We start from the raw sequence: 26,140 nt of genomic DNA, 5'->3' as shown, positions 1-26,140 counted from the left end.
AAATTATCAAAAAACTTAACCAAATAGAACCAATTAGGAGAAATAATCTTATATTCCCACACACATTAATAAAACTGAAGAGACTACTTTGAGATTATCAGAGATAATCATTTATCCATGATTTTCCTCTTCAATTATCAGGTTGACTTCTACAGCATATCTTAATACACACTGTAGGAAAATAAAAGGAAAAGGAAGAAAGGAAACAGGATTCCTTTTTTCTTGCCTCTCGCTTGAGCTGCCCAGGGCTGAGGTGGCATCTGGAGTTGTATGAAGCTCTGGCTGCTCAGTGGTTAAACCTTAAAAACGGTGTCCTTCATCCGAGTGCCCTACAACTGTGTTCAGAAGGACCTCCTCATTTTGTCATGATATACTTTGGAGGTTCTCCTAGTCATCAGTTTGTGCTGTAAACCATAAAGGTCAATGGCCCTTTATAAGAGAACAGGAAATTGCTTCATTTTCTTTCAAAAACCCTGTACCTATCTCAGAGATAATAAACCCTTAAGTGTCCTTCATTGATCATTCCAAGTATCCAGGATGCAAATGGAGGACAGGAGAAGGGACACAGAGCAGGGAGGAAAAGGTCAGCCCTTAAACAGTTAAAAACACATAAAGTTTACCAATTTCTGCAAATAGCCTTTATTGCTAAGATGAAAGTATTACTGGTCAGGGTCAGGTGACGGTTCGAGGCCCAGCTCTGACGCTAACTCATCAGGAGACTGGGGCAAGTCATTATCTTCTCTGAGCCTTTCTCATCTGTAAATAAGAACAAATCCTCACATCACCTCCATCTCCCAGAGTTGTTGTCAGGACAGGGCTTTGTAAACCTGGAAGTGTCATGGCAACACAAGCCTCACTCCCACTAAAACATGGAAGGAGTCCATTACTGGTGTTCTAATGCTGGCCAATTTTTGTCCCTTTGTTAATTCTGCTAAATATTCTCTCTGCCTCTCCTCTCAGACGTCCCTCAGAACGGGCAGGGATAACACAGCCTGTACCTGAAATTTTGCCAACATCCCCATGCCATCCATCAATGGCAAGAAACAAAGTTCGCAAGTCCAGGATGACAACAGTTTGGGAACACGGTGCATGTGTCCCTTCTGACTCCTCCAAAGGGGATGGAATAATTTTACAGACAGCATCTCATTTGTGGTCACTGCCTTCCCCTGAGGTAGGCAGCAAGTCAAGAGAACACGATTTAAGGTTTCAGAATCACAATAAGAGCGACGGCAGACACATTGGGTAGGAAGTCAGAAGGCTTTGGCTCTCTAACCCAGGCTCCATACCTTCCCAAGTTACTTGGCTGAACCTGTTAAGATGGCTAAACATTACTGAGGTTAAAAATGAACACTTTTATACTTGAGGCTCATAATCCAAAAACTTGGCCTCGTGAACCAAGAGAAAAATGAGCTCAGGCATTTAGTCCAGCCTAATGAGGGCCAAGGTCTCTGGAGGAAGTTTCTCATTTGCTCTCCCATCCAATCATCTCAATCTTCCAACTGGCTCCGAATGGGAAGACTTAGCCTTCAAGCTGAAGACTAAGAATTGCCAGACGTGAGCATCTTTCTCACATCACAGAAGGTTCTGTTGATTTAAAGTAGAGCACATGGGCAGTCGGTGGAAAGAGAAATCATATTCCTTTCTTTTTATATGAATGAGTGATGTTCGCTGAATCAATGAATGATGAAGCCTTGCACTCCTAACCAGCATCCATCCTCTATCAGCTGCACTGCATCTAGAGAGAATAGCATGCCACCCAATTATGCGAGGACTTAACTTGGTAAGAATCAGAGATTGGGCTTTTAGACAACCTGTACTTTCCGCAACCAATCAATCACCCCTTGTTTGGGGAGGAACGCCACCTCATCAGTGCTCTGACACCAAACCTCAAAATGGCAGGGCTGTTCCAAGGCCCTCTTGCCAGCTATCACAACAAAGGGGTAGCCGAGTTTGTTGGCATCTTTCAATCTGTTTCCAATAGTCAAATGTGTCCTGTCATCCAGCAAGACCTCCCCCTGCAGCTGGGGCAAGGCTTCAGAGATATCATCATAGAGAGTCTCCATCAACTCTACTGCCATCTCTTCCTTGCTGCCCTTTTTTGGAGGAATAAGGCAGACTTGGTAAGGGGCAAGCAGACCAGGCCAGCGGATGCAATCTTCTGTGGAAAGCACTTCAATGGCCGCAGCTAAGATGCGGGTCACGCCTAACCCATAGCACCCCATCTCTACTAGTGACGGCTTTCCCTGAGCATTAACAAATTGGGCATTGAATACAGAAGAGTACTTGGTGCCCAGATAAAAGGTGTGCCCCACTTCAATACCTTTGGTTTCCGTCAGCTTCTCCTGGCAAACAGGGCAATTTGGCTGCTTGGGGTCCAGCGTCTCAACGTTGGCTGTGAACCTGCAATTTGAGCAGATTGCAAGCACATCTTCTCCAGTGTTCGAGGGGAGCTGAAACTCGTGAGACATGGTTCCACCGATGCTCCCCACGGCTGCCTGCACCCTCAAAAACTGAAGCCCAAGCCGGTTAAAGATCCTGCCATAAGCATCACACACAAGGTCATACGTCTGGTGAGCAGCTTCAGAAGAGCAGTCAAAGGTGTACATGTCCTTCATGTAAAATTCTCGGCCTCGAAGGAGGCCAAAGCGGGGCCTGGGCTCATCCCGGAACTTCCTTGTGACCTGGTAGAGGAGATAGGGAAGCTGTTTGTAGGACAGGGTCTTCTGAGAGGCTATCAGGGAGGTGATGGCTTCCTCATGTGTTGGTCCCAAACAGTATTCTTTGTTATTCCGGTCTAGTAGCTGAAAGAGCTCCTTGCCCATTAGGGTCCACCGGCCAGAGGCTCTCCAGAGCTCGGCTGAGCTCAGGGTGGGCATGTCTAGCTTCTGCCCGCCGATGGCCTGCATCTCCTGGTCTACCACCCTGACCAGCTTCTCCATGGCTCGAACGGTGTAGGGCAGGTAGTGGTAACAGCCAGGGCCAGCAGGGTGAATCAGCCCGGTCTGCAGCATCAGCCTCTGGCTCTTACAGGTCAGCTCGGCAGACCTACTCTCTAGTCCGACCACCTGATCTTCTCGGAGGTTCTGAGGCTGGAAAAAATGAGACAGCGCCAGGCGTTTCACTCTGCCTGGTGGACGATGGTAAGGCCTGCAAAGGGGACGCTGTGACAGCGGGCAGCTGGCCAACAGTATGCCAGGAAAGTTCCTCCATCTTCTCAGAAGCCCTTCCATGCTACTCCCGACAGGAACCACTCAGATCTGTCAGAAAATGAGTTATTCATCATTAAGCATTCACTCCATAGGGAAGCTAGGTGGCACAGTGGATAGTGCTGGGCCTGGAGTCAGGCAGATGAGTTCAAATTAGGCCTGAGAACCTGAGCAAGTCACTTAACCCTGTTTGCCTCTGTTTCCTCATCTGTGAAACGGCCAAGTATCTTTGCCAAGAAAATCCCAAATGAGGTCCCAAAGAATCAGCCACACCTGAACAACCACCACAGGGTTAGATTATCTGCCTCAAAGGGCTGCTGTGCAAACCCGGAGACAGGGGCACAGTCACTTAAGACTCTCCAGGTGTTCCTTACCTTTCACAGAGGAAATCACAGGTCCAGCCAAGAGTTACTATGCTGGGGGAGGGGAGACTACAGACTAGTTAAGTGATCCTACCGTCTGGAGCTGGGAAGAACCTGGAAGGTTCTCTAGTGGCACCCCCCTCACTTTATAGAGGTCTAGCCCAGAGGTCACATCAGCAGCCACAGACTAGAACCCAGGCTCTCTGTTCCAGATCTTCCCCTCGCACCAAGGCAGGATGAGTCCACAAGGCAGCCTGACCCCAGGACCAGCACAAGCCTTCATTCGTTCAGGTCGTTTCCCCATCCACAAAAGGAGGACGGGCACTTAGGGGGCTCCTGCCAGCCCCGAGCCTCCGCGTGTCCCTGGTCCCCATCACCGGGGTCGCCCTTCCCAGGGTCCCGTCCTAGGCCACCCCCCTCATCATATGGGAAGAGGAAACCTCCTGGAATCGTAGCTTTGGTGTGAGAAGGGCCCTGGGGCGCCCCTCCCAGGACGGAGACTGCCCATGGGCTGTGCCATCTCTACATGACTAGCTCACCTTCTGTGAGCCTCAGTTTCCCCACCTGCGAAATGGGAAGAGGGAGCCTCGCCAGCTCCCCTCCCTGGAGCAGAGGACACCCACCGCCCATGGGCTCTGCCAAGAGGGCCTCGGTTTCCCCAACTGTGAAATGGGAAGAGGGTCAGGAGGTCGGCCATCGAGTCTAGGGATGGGTCATTCGCCCTGTCTGAGCCTCAGTTTCCACATTTATAAAACGGGAGTGGGCTTTGCAGTCCGAACCTGCGGGTCTCTGGGATTCCGCAATCCCGTTCCCACGCGGCGGAGGAGCCTAATCACTGGGGGAAACTGAGTCACGGAAGGGGATGCGAGCGTGTGCCTCGCTCGAAGGGCACTCTCGCTAGCCAGACCCCAAACCTCATCGGCCCCGCCCCTCTTCGAAGTCGGGCGGGCGGACAGACCGAGCTAGACCCCGAACGCTCTGCCCCATGTGCCCACGCCCCCACGCCTTCACTCACCTAACACCGCAGGACCGCGGTTCCTGCTGGAGGACGCATGCGCGGGACGTGGGAGGCGGGGCCAGCCGAAGAGGGAAGGCTCAAGCTCCTCGCGCCCCGCCTCCCACGGCACAACCAGCCAATTATAAGGCCAGTCCTGAAGGAGAGGCCCCGCCCTTCTCGCAAACGGAGAAAAGGCCCGGGGGAAAGAGAAGTGAAGCTGGCCCTTTCCGGAACCATAGAGACTGCGAGGGGAGGGGTTGCAGTCAGACTCCACCCCCACAGGAAGTCTCTTCTAGGCAGCCGGAGGCCTCTATCAATGCTCCCAGTCGGCTTGAGAGTCAGGCTGCCCCGCCCCCCTCAGGGCTGTGTGCGGAGTGGAGAGGTAGCACCAGGAAGATGGAGGTGACTGAGGAAACCACGGGTTCGAGCCCCGCCTCCGACGGAATCTTGTTTTCTTTCTGTTGTTAGAAAAACAAAACAAAATCTAGCCGCAAATCTCACGCAAAGCCAAAAATGGTCATTAAAATGTGACGCTAAACCCCGGAAAGCAAACGATCAGCGCCTGAGTTCTTCCCTACTGGAGAGTGGCCATTGAAAAGGGGATGTCTTGTGAAGAAAGAGAAGACTTTGATAGTCCCACAGATCTGAGATCTCAGACATGTGAGGAAGCCCTCCTCCAGTGCAAATCTCAACCCTTCCCTGCCTGCCCATCCTCTGGGACTCTAGTTCCTCTATGGAAGTCTAGTTTTGCCTTTGTCTCGCACCAGACCAGTTATTTCATGTACCTATTGTGGCGTTTCCAAGGAGCTCTTGCCCATGTCCCTCCCCCCTTTCTGAAGTTCAGCACCTGGCTCACCATCTTGATCTCTCTCCCAAGCCCTACCCTTACACCAGAGGACCTTAATATCCATGGGGCTGCTCCCTCAAACCCCTGAACCTCTGTCTCCTCAACCTCCCCCAGTGCCATGACCTTCACTCCTGATCAGCCATGCACGAGGAGGGTCCCAGCAAGAGCTTCCCATTAGCCACAAGGGGGTCACTTGCTAAGCAGACACTCTGCCCTTCCCCATCTGACCATAGCCTCCTGTCATTCCACCCCTTCTACAGACCAAGGTATTGCCTTCCTCTATTCCTCCATTCCTTTAACCGCTTATTACTTTCTCTTTTCCAACTTGATTCATTTTCATAGTGGTTTGCCTGCTGTCTTCCCCCTTGGAAAATGAGGTCCTCAAGGACAGGGACCATGTTTCTTTCTTTCTTTGTAGCCCCTTTGATAGCACAATACCTGGCACATAGAAAATAATGCTTATTGACTAACTTATTAATCGAATGATAAATCCTCAACAGGAAGTCCATCCAGTCAATGCTTTGAGGATCTTCTATTTCCCTTGTTATTGTATGGATGCCAAAGTAGCTTTGGTTATCCCAAACTCTTTTTTTTTTTTTGCAGGGGGGAAGGTGGGGCAATTGGGGTTAAGTGACTTGTCCAAGGTCACACAGCTAGTAAGTATGTCAAGTGTCTGAGGCTGGATTTGAACTCAAGTCCTCCTGACTCCAGGGCCAGTGCTCTACTCACTGCCCACTTAGCTTCCCTATCCTAAACTCTCGATACTTGACCAGCCTATCTTTTTTGTTTCTTGTCATATATCTTATATCTCTTTAATGACTTCGTTTATCATACTTTTGTATACTTGTATACTTCTTTTGTAATGTATTACAGCTAACTAAAATTCCTTCAGTGACTCTAGACTTTAATTCTTCAATCCACAAGCATTAATAACTGCCTTGGATTTTCCACGTCTTCAGTCAATTGTGTGATGGGTAATATGTGGCCTACTGTGAAGTGTCACCTGCAAAATTCTCCTGTTTTCCTTCAATATTCTCATCAAAGATGCCCTGATGCATATGTAGGTTATTCGTATGATGGAAGTAGGCCTATATTATAGGTCAATATATATTTGATGCTCTTTCATCTCCCCTCCCCTTTTTGGGTAATGTCTTTTTTTTCCAATGCTTTTAATATCTTCCTCTTCTTCGATGCCTCCAAGATTGTGTCATCTCCTGCATAGACTTCTTTTGTGTAGCTTTGGTCTAATCCAGCTATTTTTATATTTTTGGCCTCTTTGGTGTCATTTCTATCTCCTCTATAAGTACGTCTTTGATTGGTATATTAGAGCCCATGTCCTTCCTGTTTGTTGTTCTTCCAGACTCATCATCCCTCCGGACAATTTTGCTCATTTGGGTTACCTACCATGTTTTATTTAAATCTGCTTTATCCTCCACTTCTTTTCTCTGTCTCATGAGGCAATATTAGTCATAATCTTCTGCTATCCTTCTCCATAAAATCCTATAAACAAAGTTATGTTCTAAACCTGTGCTGCTCTTGGTTGATGTATCTCTCTGTTAGGCAGCTAGATGGGGCAATGGATAGTGCTAGGCCTGGAGTCAGGAAGACTCCACTTCAAATCCAGCCTGGGACACTTACCAGCTCTGTGACTCGAAGCCAGTCACTTACCTTTCTCAGACACAATTTCCTCACCTGTAAAATGAGGGTAGTAACAGCACCTCCCTCCTAGGATTGCGGGGACCAAAGGAGCCAGAATCTGTAATGTACCTAGCACAGTGCCTGACATATAGGAAGCACTGAATAAATATTTGCTTCTTTGCTTTATGTCTGTCTTTTTCTTTCTTTTTTTCCTTGCCTTCCTTCCTTCCTTCTTTTGATTTTCTTTTACACATTTTTATCTTTGTTTCAACAGGTCGGTAGTCTGACTGTACCCTGATCCAGGACCAGTTCCTACACAGTAACAAGTTGTTTACTGACTGATGGAGTGTAAACGATTTCATTTTGGAAGAAGGCGTTTGGTGCTTGCTGTATCTGCAGTCCTCTGAATCTTTTCTCAGAGAAAATATTCATGACATAGAGACATGAGGCTTCTATGTGACGGACAAGTCTTTGGCGTCTCTCGAGCCTGATTTTGACCCATATTTTCCCCCGTTTTTTTGCGTTGAAGTCATCGACCCTCTGAGTATGTGTTGAATTAATTTCGAGGGTCTTATCTAGTGTCTGTAGCATTTTTCTGCCTTTTCACCCTGCGCTTCAGACGTTGGCCCCTAATCTCTGATCATTTTCATGGTGATCCTTTTGCAAACATCCATCACGAGCCCTAGAATCCACGAACTGTGAAACGATGATTCTCTTTGCCTTGGACTCTTGACAAAACCAGCTCTGCGGACTCTGGCCTTTCTTTCCATTAGCCTTTTGTGATCCTCCCCTGATCAGTTTCACTGAATGGGCATTACCTCACTCACACTGAGAACCTGAAGAGATCTTAGCGTAAAAGGGCTGGGGTCTCCCATGGCATCCTGGGCCATCTCCAGTCCTCCTGGTGAATATCAGGCCGCTGCACCCAGAGGGCCCTGGAGGAGAAAGCGAGGCTGGTGTCCTTGCTCAGCCCTCCCTCACTCAAATCAAAGTCACCTGTGAGTCGTGTCATCGTCTCCCTGATGTCCGCTTTGAGAACAAAGGACAGACACAACAACCTTTGATCCTCCCCTCCCAGCTGGTGGGTCCTTCCCCCTCAAACCAGCCTTGCTTCATCTCACGTCCATTCTGCATCCGCTTACATGTTTACACGTCGGCTCCCCCTGTAAGAGCGCAAGCCCCTCGAAGGCAGCCACTGCTTCACTGTAGCTTTGTCTTCCCAGTGCCTGGAACACAGTAGGTATTTAATAAATGCCCATCAACAAAACTCTACTCCCCAATAGCTTTGTAAAGCTTAAAATAGTATAGAAATGTTACAATAATAATGATGATGATGATGATGATGCACAATATTTAGATAGTGCTTTAAAGTTTCTAAAGTGCTTTCCTTACGTTATTTCACTGGAGTCTCATCATATCCCTCTGAGGCAGGGACCCATTGTGCTGATGAGAAAAGTGAGGCCCAGAGTCAAGTGACATGACTGAGGTCACAGAGGTGGTAAGTGAGAGAGAGGCAGGATTTGAACTCAGGTTTTCATGGCTCCAGGGGCAGTACTCTGGCCAGGACAGATTTTGACAACACCCCAGGGACACAAGCAGGTCAGGAGTTATCCTCATTTTACAGAGACAGGGGATGATTTCCTCACCCTTAGACATTAGGTTACACCAGGGCTTAGCAGAGTGTCTGGAGTGTAGTAGGTGCTTAATAAATGCTCATCGGCTTGACTTTACTCCAGCTACAAGAACCCAGGCCTCATTACTTCTAGACCAAAGCTGTACGCAACAACAGTACTCAATTGGAGGCTCTTTGGAGCTGGGACCGTGCCACAGTGAATACGGAATGCCAGAGGTGAGAGGGGCCTCGGAACAGGGGATGTCAGGGCTGGGAGGGGCCTCAGAACAGGGGATGTCAGAGCTGGGAGGAGTCTTAGAACAGGGAATGTCAGAGTTGGAAGGGGCCTTAGAACAGAGAGGTCAGAGCTGGGAGGGGCCTGAGAAGAGAAACTTTAAAGATGGTGGAGATCTCAACCCCTTCATTTTGTAAATGAGGAAATTGTGTCCTAGAGAACAGAAATGACTTACCCAAGGTCACACAGCAATAGCCAACTTGGCATGGAGAGAAATGCAAAGCATACAGCCGTAGAATGTAAGAGCTGCGACAGATCTGCGAGCTCATGGAATCCCAGGCCTTTATTTCACTGATAGGCACTGTGAAGGGCAGAGGTTTGTTCAAGGTCATGCAGAGCTGGGACCAGAAGCCAGGCTTCCCATCTCCCAGAGTTTATCTCACTATTCCATGCTGCCTCAAGGGCAGGAAATTTGGCCTAAAGCTAACTTCAGAAGTCACTGGAAAACTGAGTGAACTTTTCTGCAAACACCCAATAAAGGGCAGCATTATTCCTTGCTGCCTCCCAAGGGTGTCATGAGGATTAATTAGTTACCACTGCTAAAGTGCTTCGGAGATGTTAGGATGTACAAACACTTCTTGTCCTTGGTTTTCTTCACCCCTGAACAGTCCATAGCCTGTGGATTTGTTACCTGTGCTAAAACGAGCATCTTGGGGTGCTGAAGAGCTCATGCCATGTGTTTCTGGGGACGGGAGGAGGACATGACATGGTGGGGAGAAGAAAGCCAAGGTAGCTTGGCTAGAGCCAGGCATGTGGCCCTCTAGGTCCTCAAGTGCGGCCCTTTGACTGGAACCAAATTTCACATTTGTTTTGTGAGGTTTGTTTCCAGTCAAAGGGCTGCACTTGAGGACCTATAGGGGACCATGTGGCCTCGAGGCCGCAGGTTCTCCACCTCTGATCATCCCTGGGTTCACTGAACATGATGTACTTCACCTTTTATAATTTTGTTTTATTTCTAAGCCCTTCATAACCTTGTCCTCTCCTCCCTCTCCAGTCTCTCTCCTGCACATACTCTTCGATCCAGGGACACTGGCCTCCTGGCTGTTCCATGCCATCTCTTGGATCTGGACATTTTCACTGGCTGTCCCTCATGCTCTCCCTCCTCTGCTCTGATTAATGACCTCCCTGGCTTGCTTCAAGTCTTAGCTAAGGTCCTGCCTTCTACAGGAGGCTTTTCCCGGGCCTCCTTAATTTGAGCCTCTTCCCTCTGAGATAATGTCCAATTTGCTCTATGTATATGTCTTGTTTGTATATAGCTGTTTTCAAGTTGTCTTCCCACATTCCAACTGTTGGTTTGTTAAGAAGAGGAACTGTCTTTGCTTTTTGTGCACAGTGCCTGGCACATAGTAGGTGCTTAATAAATGCTTGTTGACTTGACAAACTGCTTTTCCTTATAACAGTGTTTTAAGGGAGGGAGGGAAAAGATGATTGTTCTAATTACACAGAGGAGGAAATGAAGGCTCAGAGAGAAGAAGAAATCTGCCCCCAGCCACTCATAATCATCTTTCAATACTTCGATGGCTCCGTGATTGTTGCTCCCTCCAAGGCACTGAAGCAGTCCAGCACATTCTCAACTGGGTGATTCTTGGCCATGTTTTTCCATTAGTCCTCCACAGATCATCTACCCAATACATTCGAGGCCTTCTTCTGGGTCTTTGAATATCCCATGCATGGATTCCATTGCCACCCTTGGGCTGTCCATCTGTTATTCTTCATTCTCACTACCTGACTGGCCTGCCTCCTTTCAAGCTGCATATGCCCTTGACGCGCTATCTTACGCTGTTCTTGCATGTGAATCATGGTTGGTAATAGGCCGCAACCTCCATACGCTTGCCATGCAACTTTCCATTGCTCTGGGAATTGTCTGCCATGTTCAGCCTTTGGAGGTTGCACAGCTCCATGATTTGCAGCCTTGTACCATCACCAGGAGAATTTTTGGAGTAAAAAGATGGAGTTTTGTGTCAGAAAGTAGCTTGGGATCACTAGAAGTGCTTTTGTTGCTTTCAGTTATGTCGGATTGTTTTGTGACCCCATTTGGAGTTTTCTGGGCAAAGATACTGGAGTGATTCACTATTTCCTTCTCCAGTGCATTTTACAGATGAGGAAACTGAGGCAAATAGTTAAATCACTTGACCAAGGTCACATAGTAAGTATCCAAGGCCAGATTTGAACTCAGGTCCTTCTGACTCCAAGAGGGATGTGCTACCCATTGTGCCACTTAGCTGCCCAAAGTATATAAAGTTTCCCCAATGTAATCCCACCCACTCTCTTCCTTCTGAATTCTGGGATCAGCTCACTGTCTGTTTATAGTGCCTGAAAATGCAAGTACTGATAGACTAACCTGACTGCATGTTTTAGTCTGGACAACAGGGGCTCTTCATCCTCTTGGTTTTTCCAGTGTGTATTGTTAGGCTCATGGAGGATATGCTGTAGTATTCTGAGGTTCAATATCTTCCCTGCACAGGAGCATTTGGAGAGACTTCCATCGATGGGGAAGAATCCCTTTTCCATTTGGATTCTGCATATTTCATCAAGATTGAACACTAATGACTCTTTGTCAGTTACAAAGGGAATATGTTCTATCTGGTCTTGAAGCTCTGAGTTGTTCGTTGTCATCCCTCTGCCCCTCCTCCCCCCATTCCAACCCCTATGCCCTTATCCTTGTTCATCTGGCCCAAATTTGTTAGAAACCATCCGGAGACAAAAGTATGTTGTTCTGGGAGGGAGGCTCTTGGGTACGAGGTCCTTAACCTTTTTCATGTCTCGTGGACCCCTTTGGTAACCTACGGAATCCTTTCAAAACCATGTTTTGTAGCCTACATTCATAATGGAAGGAAATGCTCAGTTTTAGCCAGAAGTTGGTGAAAATAATGAGGTGATTTTTTTCCTTCCAAGTTCATGGACCCGTTGAAATCTCTCCATAGAGCCCTTGGGGCTGCACAAATGGAGGAAGGGCATTCTTCCTGGCTGTCTGTATCTGGAACAGACATTCATTTGCTCACACCTCCTTCCCCCACCTCTAGTCTTTACATACTGACTCCCCATTCATCTTTCATATTTTTCCAAATCCATGAAGCCTTCTCTGATTCCCACATTTGGGTGTGATCTCTCCCTCGTCCTATCTCCTGCCACGTTATACTTTACCTGTGTGTATAGATTCTATTTGGTATTACACATAGATCAGAGATCAGATTTAAAGCTTAAGGATCATTGAGTTCAATCTCTTTATTTTACAGGTGAGGAAACTGAGGCCAGAGAGGGTAAGTAATTTGCTCAAGGTCATATAGCTAGTAATTAAGAAGCAAAGTCAGGATTTGAACCCAGCTCCTCTGACTCTACATGCCCTTTCCTACATGCATAAAGATGGTTAATAAATACTTAGATTGGATTCAAATGTGCTGGCCATCTGGGAAGAAGAGGCAAGTGCAAAGCCCCCCAAAGCCCCATCCCCCCATTCAAGATTGTTGAGGGGGCAGATCTCACTGGAGGGAGGGATGTAGGAGAGAGATAAATTCAAGGTGTCATTAATCATCATTACACTAATTATTCTATTATTAGGGGTTTCATAAGGCACCTCCTAGGAGGCTTCTGGGTGCCTAACGAGGCATGACGGCAGCTTCCCTAGAGGTTTGGGTGGGTAGGGAAGCTGGGAAGTTTTCTCAGCTGTAATGAAAGAATAACCACCTACACCATCCCACCCTACTCTGCTCATACCCCGAACCAGCTTCTCTTGATGACCCAAGGCCCCAAATCCTCTGAAATAGTAACAGCAGCCAGATGTCCCTGGAGTCCAGACATTCTCTCAGCCTGGCTCCGACAGTTTCTACAAAAACCAGAAGAAATTGCATCTCCATAAACCCTTTGAGGTTTACCGAGGACTTTTCTTAAAACAACTCATGGGAGGGGACAGTACAACGGAAGCAGAACCACAGAGTGTCAGACCTAGAAGGGACCCCAGAGTTCATCTAATCCAACCCAGACCTGAACAAGAATCCTGACTACGATGTACCTAGCAACTGTTTGTCCAGCCTCTGCTGAAGACTTCTTGTGACAGGGAACTCACTACTCCACAAGGCAGCTCATTTCACTTTAGGACAGCTTTCATTTTTAGGAAGTGTTTGCCGACATTAAGCCTAAATCTGTCTTGTTGTAACTGCCACCCATCACTCTTAATTCTGTCATATAAGGCCAAGCAGAAAAGTCCATCTTTCACATGCTTAGAGACAGCTTCCAAATGCTGAGAGACATGTATCAGGTCCCTCCTAAGCTTTCTCTTGTCCAGGCTAAACCCTCTTGTTCCTCCAAGAATGGCATGGTCACTGGTCTGTATAGTACTGTGGTCACACTGAAAATGTCACTCTCTGAACACAGAGTCCCAGACATGGCCCGGGCAAGGCAGAGTCCAAGAGGAGGCATTCTCACCCCATTCCCCAGCCCGTGCCTTCACTCATACAGCCTAAGAATGTATTTGCTTGGACCCAAACCGTCAGTTAGTCAGCCACCAAGTCCTTATTAAATATTTACTCTGTGCCAGGCACTGCACCATCACTGGAGATAAAAGAAAGGCAAACCCCACAGTCCTTGCCCTCAAAAAGGTCACATTTCAATGAGAGAAAGCATGCAAACAGCTGTGTACACTCAAGATATAGACAATGTATGTGGGAGGTAATCCCAGAGGGAAAACAGGCGAGGGGGGCAGTGGGGGGAGGAGAGGATGGGTGGGGAGGGGACAAGGAAAGACCTGCAGAAGGTGGGATTTGAGCTGGGAATTGAAGGAAACCAGAGAAATTAGGAGATGAGGGGAGGACGGAGAAAATTCCAGGCATGGGGAACAGCCAGTGAAAAGGCACATGGAGGGTCCTGGGGGACAGGACCTGACCTCTGTCAGTGTCCATTTATTTCCTCATCTAAAAAAATCGAGATGATCACATTAGCCAGGGTCCTTGTAGGGAAAGCATTTTGTACATCTTAAAGCTGTATATAAAGGTGAGAGGTTAGGCAGAAGCAGCATGATGAACTCAGAGTTGGGGGGACCTGGGTTCGGATCCTGAATTTGTCACTTCCTAGCTGTCTGAACTCCCTTCTATGAGCCTCGGTTTCCTCATCTGTAAAAAGGATAATGTTATACTTACATAAGTTCCTTGATAGAGGGAGTTGTCTAAGAAGGTGCCACAGAAATGGGGATAGCATCAGGCTGGAGGTAGAGAGTCAGTACCATATAGTGGCCAGAGAGCTGGCCCCTGGGCTGGAGATATATGGGTTCAAATTCTGCCTCCGTGGGACCCCCCCCAGACAAGGCATTCAACCTCACAATGGTACTAAGTAACTCTTTCAATTAATAGAGCATTTATTTGCTTGGAGCTAATGAAATTAGGGGTCTGAACTCCTCCTCCCCAGCATCTTGCTTCAGGCTGGTCTCCAAGACCACCTCTCCAAGATCTGTGGCTCTATGAGCATATAAATTCAATTTAACACACATTTATTCAATGCCTACTATGTGCAAGGTGCTGGGGATACAGACAAAAACGAAAATGAAACTGCCCTCGGCCAGCTTACACTCTAGAGACACGGTGAAGTAAAGGAGACATATACAAAGTAATACAATGTAATAAGGAGGAGGAAGCACCGTCCTCTGGCAGTGAAGGACGCTCCAAAGTCCAGGCGGCAGAAGGAATGAGGGCGGTCCATTTCTGACACCGGAAGTCTGGCCAGCTATTTGGAGAGTCGAAGATGCCAGTCTTTGATACCCCGCAGGAGACGATAGATTGTGGATCCTTTGTAAGGCTTCCTCGCGGGGTCCGTCTTTCTGACACACTGGTTACACTTTGAGCATCCTACAGCGCCTTATTATTGCCAGACGCCCATCTAGGACACCGGATTGTATTGACATTCCCATGGCCACTGGGCCGTCCTAAAACGTGGCCCCAGACCTGGACACGACAGTCTCAGCTTCTCCGGTGACTCAGAAGGAGAAGGACCTCTCGCCCAGCTGCGGCTTCCTCCAGGTGTCGCCCATGCTGTCAAACAGCAGCCGGACCAGCTGCAGCCTTCCCTGAGCCACCATGGCCTTGGACAGGGCCACCACCTCGGCTGTGTGGCTGCGGTACACGCGCTGGAGCTCTTGCCTCACTCGCTCTGCCGGGTACTTGCCCTCGGCCTTGCGCACCCACAGGTCCACCTCCTGGCCCAGCTCGCTGACGCTCAGCCGGGCCTGGCTCAGGAGGGCCAGCAGGGTCTCCAGGAGGCAGCGGAAGCCCTCCGTGTGGCGCGACCCGCTCTCGTCCAGTTCGATGGCGCGTTTGAAGCACTCCACGGCGTTGGGTTCCTCGCCCTTAATCCTCAGGCACTTGCCTCGGAGTAGCTGGATTTCGGGCAGAGTCTCGCCCATGTCCAACTCCATGGCCTTGGAGAAGAAAACCAAGGCCTTGTTCAGGGCGGACTCATCCACGGCCAGCAGTTCCTTCACGGCGTCCACCCCCATGTAATAGTAGACCTGGGGAGAAAGGAGTGGAGCCAGAGGCAAGTCAGATGGTCAGTGTGGGAGAAAAAGCTGGATTTAGAGGATGGGGACACCGGTTCGAGTGCCAACTTTGCAACTAATATTACCTGTGTTACACTGGGCAAGTTACTTCTCTGTCAGCTTCCTCTAAAATGAGTGCAAATAGGACTAAGTGGCCTCTAACATCCAACTAACTTTCTCCCGCATCAGACTATAAGCTCCTTAAGGGCAGGGAAGATATTTTTGCCTCTTCTTGTATCCTTACTGCTTAGACAGCCTGACACGTAGTAAGTCAAGTCAATGAGCCTACTATGTGCCAGGCATTGTGCTAAGTGCTGGGGACTTTATGAAGTGAGATCCTCTTTGATTGGGTCAAGAAGGGGGACAGTATGATAGACTGAGCAGGCAAGCTAGCCATGACTCTGGAGACTTTAACCAGCCACATGGATTTCACCAGTTCCAATTACATTGGGGGAGCTGAGACCTCAACTGAACTTGAAGAAAAACTACCTGATAGTTAGTCTATGGCTAAGTGGGACCAGCTGACTCAGGAGGCGGAATCATGGAATCTTAGATCTTGAGCTGGAAGAATGTCCAGAGAGATCTCCAAGGTAATCCAGTCCAACCCCCATTTATAGACCGAAGTCTAGAGAGCTTAAGTCACATGTATAGCTTGCAGCACTGAAAATCCAGAGCTCTTTCCAGTGACCCATGATGCCTCTCTAGTAGCTGGTGAGTAGGGAGCTCCCCATAACAGAAGGTATCCAAGAAGAGGCTGGATGGCCACTCACTGGGGTTGCTGAAGACAGGATTCTTGTTCAGGTTCAGGTTGGACCAGGTGACCTCTGAGGTCCCTCCCAATGTTGAGCGTCTGGAGACAATAATACTGTCACTCTTAGCTGTGCAGTACTTTATTAAAATGTAAGTAAAGAGAAGCTATTTTGTTCTTATGATTTACTCTGGGGCAACATGGCTTACTGGATAGAAAGATGGCCTCAGAACCAGAAGACCTAGGTTCAAAGTGTTGAGACATCTTGGCTGCATGACCCTAGATAAGTCATCTAACCTCTTGTGTTCTAGGCAACTCTGATTTGCAGAGAAATGGGGGTATTGGGAGACCCCTTGACTATTGTCTCACCTGACCAATGTCCAGGTAGGTCTTTAGGCCTGGACACACCTTGACCACCTCCTCCAGGTCATCCTTGGCTATAGTGAGGTGATTCCTATCTGGCAGACCTCCCAGCCCGGCCTTGGCCCGTTCCAAGTCACGCAGGTATGCCTTGGTGTGGATCTGTAGGTAAAGAGAATTAATTCAGGGGAATTCTGGAAGTGATAGCAGCTATTCACCTACTACCCCTTCAGGTGACATTGTTCCTCCCTCCTGGGACTTTCAGCTCCTCCAGGAAAACCTCCCAAATCAGCTTCCAATGATCCCCTGTGATTTGGAGGAACAGAGGATTCAGAAAGGGCCAGAGAAGAGCCCAGGGGAATGTGACAGATGTGACAAGTGTCTGATGGGCTGTCATTCTGAAGAAGGTTTAGACTTGTCCTGCTTGACCCCAGATAGCAGACCCAGGAGAAATCCACAGATGGTTAACTAAAGCTTGATACCAGGCAAAAACTTCCTAACAATCCCAAGGGGAATGTGCAACCAAAGTATGTAGTGCATTCCCCATCCCTAGAGGTGCTTAATAAAGGCTGGATGACTCCTAGGGAACAGGCACCCAAATGCTTTCTCATGTGCTACCCACCACTTCTGAGGGTCTATGAATATCCAGCCCATAAACACTGCATTAATCAAGTGAGGGGCCCTTGATGCTGGCCCTCCTGCCCCTTTCCCACCCTGCCTTCCATTGCACCTTGGCCCTGGTGCAGTAAGCCTGCCAGTTGAGCTCAGGATCTGGCAGGATGTCCAGAGCCATGTTGCAGATGCCGATGGCCATGTCTTGCTTCCCCAGGAAATGGAAGATCTTGGCCAGTCTGTTCAAGATGGGTGCATGGTCTTTGGCAATCTCTATGGCCTGGAGAGGACAATGTTGGCAAACAAACCATTAATTGGGCAGGTAGGCAAATGCAGCAGCAGAAGGATGTGGAAGTCAAGAAAGGAAGCTAGGATTCATTCATTCACTCTCTCCGTCCCTTCATTCATTCAGCACAAAGTTCCAAAGCCCCTACTCTATGTATGGTCCTGTGCTAGTTCCTGTTGAGGATACAAGGATAAGACCTGGCTCCTGTCCTCACAGAGCTTATAATCTAATAAGAGATGGCCATTCAGTTTAACTCATTTCAACAAGCATTTATCAAGTGCTTACTGTCTGCATGGCTCATTGCTGGATATGGGGGGCTAAGACAAAATGGTCCCTGCCGTCCATGAGCTTATGCCTTGTTTTCTGAGCAGTGTCAGGAGCGTAGAGCTGTGCTGTCCTAGGGGAGGAGGAACATCCCGGTCAGGCTGCACCCCCACAAGCAGCAGGCAGCAGGCAGGTACATAGAGTGTACACAGATGAGCAAATATGAATTAGGGAGGAGATCAAGGAGGTCTTCAGGGAAGCCTTTATGGAACATAAGGACTCTGAATGGTGCAGATTAGAGGGGAAGGAGGGAGGGAGGACTTTCCAGCTCATGCAAATGCACCAAGGCGGGAGATTGAATTTTGAGTTTGTGGAAGAACTCATACATCGTCTAGCTTGACTGGAAGGGAGAGTATGTAAAGGGAACTGGTGAGAGCTGAGACTGGAAAGGTGGGTGGGAGCCAGATGGTGGAGGGTCCCATTTGCCAGGATGAGGAATTTTTATCCTAGGGTCAACAGGAAACCACTGAAGATTTTCAAGCAGAGGAGTGACTTGGGAATCTGTGCCTTAGGAATGTTATTTTGTGGTTACTCAGTCAATCAACAAGCACTTATTAAGTGATATATGCATGTGTACATATAGTTACAGATATATACACATGATCTCTATATAGCACTTAATAAATACTTGATATATATGCCCTAAATAAAAAGTAAAATTCAGTAAGTGATCAAATCCAGAAATTATAGAATTTCCATAAGGAAGGAAACAAACAAATATTAAGTGCCTACTATGTGCCAGGCATGGTACCAAGCTCTTTCCCAATATTATCTCAACTGATCCTCCCAACAACCCTATGATGGCAGGTGCTGTTATTATCCATCCCCATTTTACAGTTGAGGTGACTGAAGCAAACAAAGTCTGAGTGACTTGCCCAGGGTCATACAGCTAGTAAAAGTCTGAGGTCAGATTTGAACTCAGGTCTTCCTAACTCCAGGTCCAGCACACTACCTACTGTGCCACCTCTCTGGGACTTTTCCTTTCTGGTTCTCAGTCTCCATATCTCAAAGATCCTGACACATCCAGGATTCTCTGATTCTCAGACCTGAGGATGGAGAGCTCTCTTCTGTCAGGGATATCAGGGAAGGTTTCCAGGAGGAGTTGCCATTTCTACTTGGCCTTGGAGGACAGATAATGTTTGACAAATAGAGATGAGGGAGGAAGGGATTCCACACCCAGGGAGAAGAGGGATACAACTTGTATGGGTCTGATTTGTCGAGCAGGGGGGTCAATCTGAAATGGAAACGGGGGCTGCTGAACTGTACAGAAGGTTTGGGGGGGCCATGTGCTGACTTAGAAAACCATGTGTTTATCTGTTGCTTTTTTCCCCCAATAATTCAACACATTCAAACCAGATAGGAACCACATTTTAATCTGGTTTGGACTGCATGCATGCGCTTGCGGGCTATGTGTTTGATGCAAAGAATGTATGAGGAAGAGCAGAAGAAAATAAGAAGACTGTCCCAGAGCTGGAAGGGACCTTGGAGACCACTCCTCACTTTACAGATGAGGAAGCTGAGACCTGGAGAAGTCAAGCCACTTGACCCTGGTCATCCAGATGGCAGCAGAGCCAAGATTTATACTCAGGTCTTCTGACTCTAAAGTCAGTGATCTCTCCACCAAAACTTCCCAGAGAATGCTGCCCTGCGAAGGCAGACAGGCTAAGGTTTCTAGACTTCATCCTGGTTCTGTTAGCCTCTCCCTCAAGGGGCTCAGAGGATTGGTTCTGATTTCTCCCTGCAGTCTAGGCTGCATACCTTGCCAAAACAGTCCAGAGGGTCAGTCCCCGAGTAACCACAGTCGTGCACGCCCATAGGGGTGATAGAGAAGGTGTCTTTTCTTTCCAGAAGCATCCCAAGGTAGCACCAGGCCAGAGCTGAAAGGGGGAAAGAGACTTCAGTGACACTTGAGCAAAGGAGACCCCAGCCAGACCTTGAACTTGGCTCCAAGATCTGGGAAAGGCCCACGTAAAGTTTAGGCAGGTGGGAGCTCAGGCCTCAAGAACTGCTCTCCTACTCAGCATACTGCCTGGCACACAGTAAGCACTTAATAGATGCTTTCATTCATTCACATTAATCAAGCAAATAAACATTTCTTATAATTGCCTACTACGTGCCAGGCACTGTGCCTGGTGGTAGAGAAGCAAAGACATAAGTTAAAACAGTCTCTGCTCACTTGGAGCCAAGCCCTCAGAATCCTCTGGAACTGGACTGTCCAGCTGCCCTGCTCTTCCATCCTTGGGGACAATGAAAGAGACCCAAGGAAGGAAGGAGATGTTTCTGAGGCAGCAGCCAGGAGCTTTATAGAATCATGAAATGGGATGTCCAACCCATCCCTGTACAGCAATCCCCTTTGCAGCAGCCCCTTCAGGGATGAGGAGCCTGCCTGTGCTTGGAGACCTTTAGGGAGGGGGAACTCACTACCTCCCTAGGCAGTCCTTCCTCTCCAGGACAGCTCTGGTCATTTGGGAAGTCCTTCCTGGTATCCAGCCTAAACATGCCTTTTTGTAGCTTCTACCCATGGTCCCTGGTTCTGTACCTGAGATCAAATTAAATAAACCTAATCCCACTTCCATGTGGCAGGTTCTATACTTCACTTGCCTGAAAGCACCTTTTACATTCCCTCACCTCTGTTCTCTCCTCAGGTCTTCTCTTCTCAGAACTCAGCAGCCCCAATTCCTTGGGCCACACACGACCCCCCCCCCCCCCACTCTGGCTGCCCTCCTCTGGGTGTTCTCCAGTCTAGCAAATAGCTTCCTATCATTTGGTGACCAGAGTTTTACACCATCCTCTGCCCAAAAGAGGGGACAGTGGGACCCTCCTCACCTCCCTGGTCCCCTTCACTATGCAGCCTCTCTAAAAGCAGCTTCAGACTGCAATAAGTTTCTTGGCCACTACGTGACACTATGGCTTAGGGCAGAATTTGCAGTGGCCTGAATCCCCCAGGACTTTTTTTTCCCTGATAGTTGTCTAACAAACATTTATTAAGTGCCTGCTATGGACTAAGAACTGTGCTAGGTGCCCAGGATACAAAGAAAGGGGAAAACCATCCTTGTTTTCAAGATCTTATTCTAATATGAGAGACAACATACAGATGGCTGCATACAAACAAAAAATTTTGTTGTTTAGTCATTTTCAGTACTATCCAACTCTTCATGACCCCATTTGGGGCTTCCTTGGCAGAGAAACTGGAGTGGTTTGTCGTTTCCTTCTCTAGCTCATTTTGCAGATGAGGAAACTGAGGCAAACTGGTGAAGTGACTTGCCTATGGTCACACAGTTAGTGTCTGAGGCTGGATTTGAACTAAGGTCTTTCTGACTCCAGATCCAGCACTCTATCCACTGTACCGCCACCTAGCTGCCCAGAACAGGGAATAGACAGGATAAATAGAGGAGACACACAGATGTCTATCCCTGTATCCCGCTTCTGGTACTTGGGAAGATGGTTTTTATTATCCAACTGTGAGACTTCACATTTAAGCCAACTAAATTCCATCTTAAAAAGAGTAATTATCTTTTTTTCTTTTTAAAATTTTTAATATGCAAATTTTTAATTTTAAACTTCAATAAAAATAAGAAAAGAAAAAGAAACAAACTTAAATATCAAAAATAAAATAACACAAAATAAGAAAAGAAAAAAGTATTACCATGTGCACAGCAGAATGTGGGAGACGATTCAAAATATAAAGCAATAAATTTCCATTGCAAGAAAGCCTATAAAATAAATACTACACATTGTATTGAAAGCTGTCCATCTTTTCTTTGCTTCCTTGTAAGTTTTCTTTTGTTCTCTGCTGTGCATTTGTTCTTTTTTCCCTCTTCTTCTCCCCTCCACCAACGCTACAGTTAAGCAGGGACACACACACACACATGCATGTGTGCATGCACACACATGCATACATACATAGACATACACACAAAGAATACATATATACACATATGCACATATTACCCATACATACATACACTTACACATATACTCCGATATCGATAATCATAGTTATATATAGGCATATACATTCATATGCATCTATGTAAGACCGTACTCTACCTGTTTATCCTCTGTTTCTCTGAAGGTGTATAACCTCTTCCTTCATAAGTTCAAGTCTTTCCATATTTTTCCAAGTCCACCGACTCGTCATTTCCTACACCACAGTAATAGTCCCACCTTATACTATCTGATTGTTTTAAACAGTCCAAAACAACATTGATAAATATGGCTGGCAATAGTTTCCCTATTTTTCTCTTTTGATTAAATCTGTTTTAGCTTTAACTTTGTCTGAGATCATGATTACCAGCCCTGCTCCTTTTTCCCTAACAAATTCTACTCCTGATCTTTATTTTATGTTTGTGTGTATCTCTAAGAGTAATTATCCTACCCAAATGAGTTGTGACAGGAAGAACTAACACAGAGGAATTAGATGGGGAAGGACGGTTGGTAGTTCTGGAACCCAACTTTCATCGGGAATGGGTTTAAGAGGGAACTATATATATATATATATATATATATATATATATATATATATATATATATATATATATATATATATATATGTATGTATGTATGTATGTATATAAGGGTATGAAAGTCTTCTAAAGTTAGAAAGAAATTAAATGCTAAGGGAATGGGGGAGGATAAGGGAGGGATCTCTACAGGGGAAGGGGAGGGAATAGGATAAAGAAGGTATAGAAGGGTGTTTAGATTCATGAGAATGGGAGGATAAGGGAGGGATCCTTGGAGGAGAGGTAGGTTAAGTGATAGGAGGGCAAGGTAGCAGTTAGAAGTAAAGTAGAGGAGTCAGGAGGGATAGGAAATAAGAGATACACAGCCATATTAATCAATATTGCTTTAGACTAAAATAACTAGACAGTATAAGTTGGAATGTTGCTGTGGTGTAAGAAATGACAAGTTGGTGGACTTAGAAAAATATGGAAAGACTCAGACTTGTGAAGGAAGAGGGCATCTACTCTCAGAGAAACAGAACAAGTACGTATAGTACGGTCTTCCATAGATGCATAAGAATGTATATGTTTACATATGAGTATGATTATCAATATCTAAGTATATGTATGTGTATATATGTATGTTTGTATATGCATATGTGTATATATACACACGCATACATATTCCTGCTTAATTGTAGCCTTCGGCGGGGCAGAGAGAAAGAGGGAAAAAGAACAAAGTAAAAAGTGCACAGCAGAGAACAAAAGGAAACTTACAAGGAAGCAAAGCAAAGATGGGCAGCTCTCAATGCAATGCATAGTATTTATTCTACAGGCTTTTTTGAAATGGAAATTTATTGCTGTATATTTTGAATCCTCTCTCATGTTCTGCTGTGCCCATGGTGATGCTTTTTTGTTCTTTTCTTATTTTGTATTTAAGCTTTAATATATAAGTCTATAATATGTTTCTTTTTTTCTTATTGTATATTTAAGTTTCAGTATTTAAGCTTAAAATTCTTTTAAAAAGATATGATCTTTAAAAAAGAATTTATCAGATAAAAAAATTCCATCTTATTTGATTCTGCCTCGTGGTCTCGCCTGCCAAGGGCCTTTGGGATGCTAGCTTTGATGTCTTTTCAAGCTGACATCTTCCTAAAGATCCAGTCTGACCACATCACTTCCCCTTCCCAGAAAAACTCCAGCGGCTCCCCATTACACCCAAGATCAAAGAGATCCTCGGTTTGGTTTTTAAAGCCCTTCAGCCCTGGCCCTTCCTGTCCCTCCAGGCCTCTCAGACCCTACTCCTGGACAGCTGTTCTGTGATTGTCGACCCTGACCTCCAGGTTGGTCCTCTCATCGTCCTCTGGGCATTTTCCCTGGCTCCCTCAGGAAATGCTGGCCTTCCTCATCTCTGCCTCCTGCTTGTTGGCCTTCATTCTCCACATCACTAGGTTGGTTTCCTTGGCTTCCTTGAAGAGGTCTTTGATGATCTCTCTCTTCCCCTCAGGAACTCCCTTTTGAGATGACCTTCTTATTTACACTGTCTATACCTTCTGTGTATAGAGCTGTTTGTTTACGTGTTGTCTCCCCTATTAGAGTATTGCAAGGACTATATCTCCCCTCTTCTTTGGATCCTCAGAGCTTAGCACAGTGTCTGGCACACAGTCAGTGCTTAATAGTAAGTCAGCCAATAAAGGTTTACTAAAGTACCTACTAGGTGCTTTACAATTATTATCTCACTTGATCCTCACAACAACCCCGGGAGGTAGATGCTATTATTTTACAGCCAAGAAACTGAGGCTGAGGGAGGTTAAGTGACTTGCCCAGGGTCATGCAGCTGGCTAATAAGTGTCTGAGGCAGATTTTGAACTTAGGTTTACCTTACTTCACCTCTAGCTCTAACTACTGTATCCCCTACCTGCTTAAGATCAGGGGGAAAACAAAAAGAAAACTTCCTAACATTTACTGTTTTCCAAAAGTAGAAGCTCGGGGTGGGGGCGGAGGGGACAGAGACAAAGAGACAGAAACAGAGAGACAGAGAGAAAAGAAGAAGGCAGAGAGAAAACCAGAGGCTAAGGAGGGAGGAAGACAGAGAGAGACCGAGTCATGGGAACAGAGACAGAGAAAGCAAGGGAAACAAAGAGCGAATGAAGGAAAGGACCCAGCTCTCACTAGCACAGGAAGGGACCCAGAGGCCAGATGGCCCACACCCCTCTTTGTAAAGATGAGGAGACCGAAGCTGAGGGACGGGAAGTCTTGTCCAGCAGCCGGAGGAAGGATCTGAACATCTCACTCCAGAGCCAGAGCTGGCATCTCAGAGATACAGGCAAGGTTGGAGACAAGGAGAGAAACTGAGAACAAGGACTAGGGCACAGACGGGGCAGAGGCACAGAAGAGGGAAAGGGCTGGGGCCATGAGAGGCTGGAGGAACTGGCTGTGGAGGTGGGGGCTCTGGGCCTGGACGGGTTGGCAGGCTCTGATTACCTCGATGGTGGGTGCTGGAGGACTTCACCACTTCCCGGAGCAGCCTGAGGGTGCGGTTAAAAGGAGCCAGCCTCCTCTGCTCCTCAGCGCTCTGGTTCAGTAAGATGCCATCCAGCCTGTGGAGGGCACCAGGATATAGCGGGTCAGTCCCTCTCTCCCTTGGAGTCGAGCAGGACATTTCTCCCTGACAAACGAGTCTCCTTCCCTAGGACCCTCCAAGTTTATTTCTTAGGGGTTGGGGTTCAGTTTCTAGGAGGAGAGTAACCCATTTCTCTACCCAACACAGTTGTCCCATCTGTCAAGTGGGGGTTTAGAATGGAGGGCCACTCCAGCTCCAGACGTAGGCTCCTGGGATCCAGCCCAATGAGAGGCAGGGAGGCCTTATGGTCACAAGCTCAAAGGGACCTCAAATTAAAATAACAATCAAAGACACCATTTCGTGAGCATTTTGATGTTTAAAAGCACTTTCCGCAACACAACCCTGTGAGGACAAGAGAGCAAGTAGCAGTACCTCCAATTTACAATTGGGGAAACCGAGGCTTGGAGAGTTTAAAGCAACTTGCCAAGAGTGACCCAGCTGGTACCAGAGCAGCTAAGACCCAAAGGACAATTAGGGGCCAAGGACTCATTCCTGGTCTTGCCTGGCTCACTTTCAGTTAAGCAATATTTACTGATTGGCTACTAGGAGCCAGCCCCACAGGCAAAAGTGGGGCCATCCCTCTCTTCAGAGCCCTCTACTTTCCCCCTAGAATTCAGAGGAAAGGATGCTGTCATTGCAGGAGACTTCTGGAGGAGGGCTTCTGAAACCTGCCCTGGGCAGTCGGGGAGCCACTGAACCCCTCCAGGTTTTTTAAATGAATGACATAAAATACACAGGATTATAAAGGAAACCAATTATAGGGAAATATGGTTAGCCAAGTAGTTTAAGCATTTCATGAACCTTAGGTTAAGAAATCTTGATCTGGTCCAACCTTTTCAAATATTGTAAGACAGACTTAAAGGTAGAAAGGAATAAGGGAAGGGAATAAACATTTATCAAGTGCCTCCTGGGTCACTAGGTGGTGCTATAGAGGACAGAGCACCAGCCTGGAGTCAGGAAGACCTCAATTCAAATTTGGCCTCACACTCTTAATGGCTGTGTGACCTTGGGCAAGTCACTTAACCTTATTTGCCTCAGTTTCCTCATCTGTAAAATGAGCTGGAGAAGAAAATGGCAAACTCAGTATCTGCCAAGAAACCCCCAAATGGGGTCATGAAGAGTCAGACATGACTGAAACGACTGAACAACAACAAGAAAAAAATGCCTACTATGCGCTAGGTACTGAGCTAAGGGCTTTTTACTTATATTGCTTCATTTGATAAGATAAGTAATAGAATAAGATAAGATAAGATTTGATAAGAGGGTAA

General features: G+C 47.0%; 2 protein-coding genes across 2 annotated transcripts in view; both read right to left on the bottom strand.

The window, feature by feature from the left end:
* Positions 1 to 618: 618 nt before the first annotated feature.
* On the bottom strand, positions 619 to 4,632 carry PARS2 (prolyl-tRNA synthetase 2, mitochondrial). Its single transcript, XM_036753408.1, has 2 exons — positions 4,584 to 4,632; positions 619 to 3,257 (listed from the first exon to the last, which is right to left on the bottom strand). The coding sequence occupies exon 2, from the start codon at positions 3,228 to 3,230 to the stop codon at positions 1,803 to 1,805; it is 1,428 nt and encodes a 475-aa protein (XP_036609303.1). The 5' UTR covers positions 3,231 to 3,257; positions 4,584 to 4,632; the 3' UTR covers positions 619 to 1,802.
* A 10,287-nt stretch (positions 4,633 to 14,919) lies between these two features.
* The window catches only part of TTC22 (tetratricopeptide repeat domain 22), a 31,960-nt gene continuing 20,739 nt past the window's right edge, over positions 14,920 to 26,140 (bottom strand). Inside the window, exons 3-7 of the mRNA XM_036753217.1 lie at positions 24,734 to 24,849; positions 19,566 to 19,684; positions 17,316 to 17,477; positions 16,595 to 16,747; positions 14,920 to 15,450 (exon numbers count right to left, since the gene is read on the bottom strand). Coding sequence (XP_036609112.1) covers positions 14,920 to 15,450; positions 16,595 to 16,747; positions 17,316 to 17,477; positions 19,566 to 19,684; positions 24,734 to 24,849 — 1,081 coding nt within the window. The remainder of the gene's footprint in view (positions 15,451 to 16,594; positions 16,748 to 17,315; positions 17,478 to 19,565; positions 19,685 to 24,733; positions 24,850 to 26,140) is intronic.

The sequence above is a fragment of the Trichosurus vulpecula genome, chromosome 4, assembly GCF_011100635.1.
Source record: "Trichosurus vulpecula isolate mTriVul1 chromosome 4, mTriVul1.pri, whole genome shotgun sequence".
Classification (NCBI taxonomy): domain Eukaryota; kingdom Metazoa; phylum Chordata; class Mammalia; order Diprotodontia; family Phalangeridae; genus Trichosurus; species Trichosurus vulpecula.
This window is presented reverse-complemented; position numbering and strand designations above follow the sequence as displayed.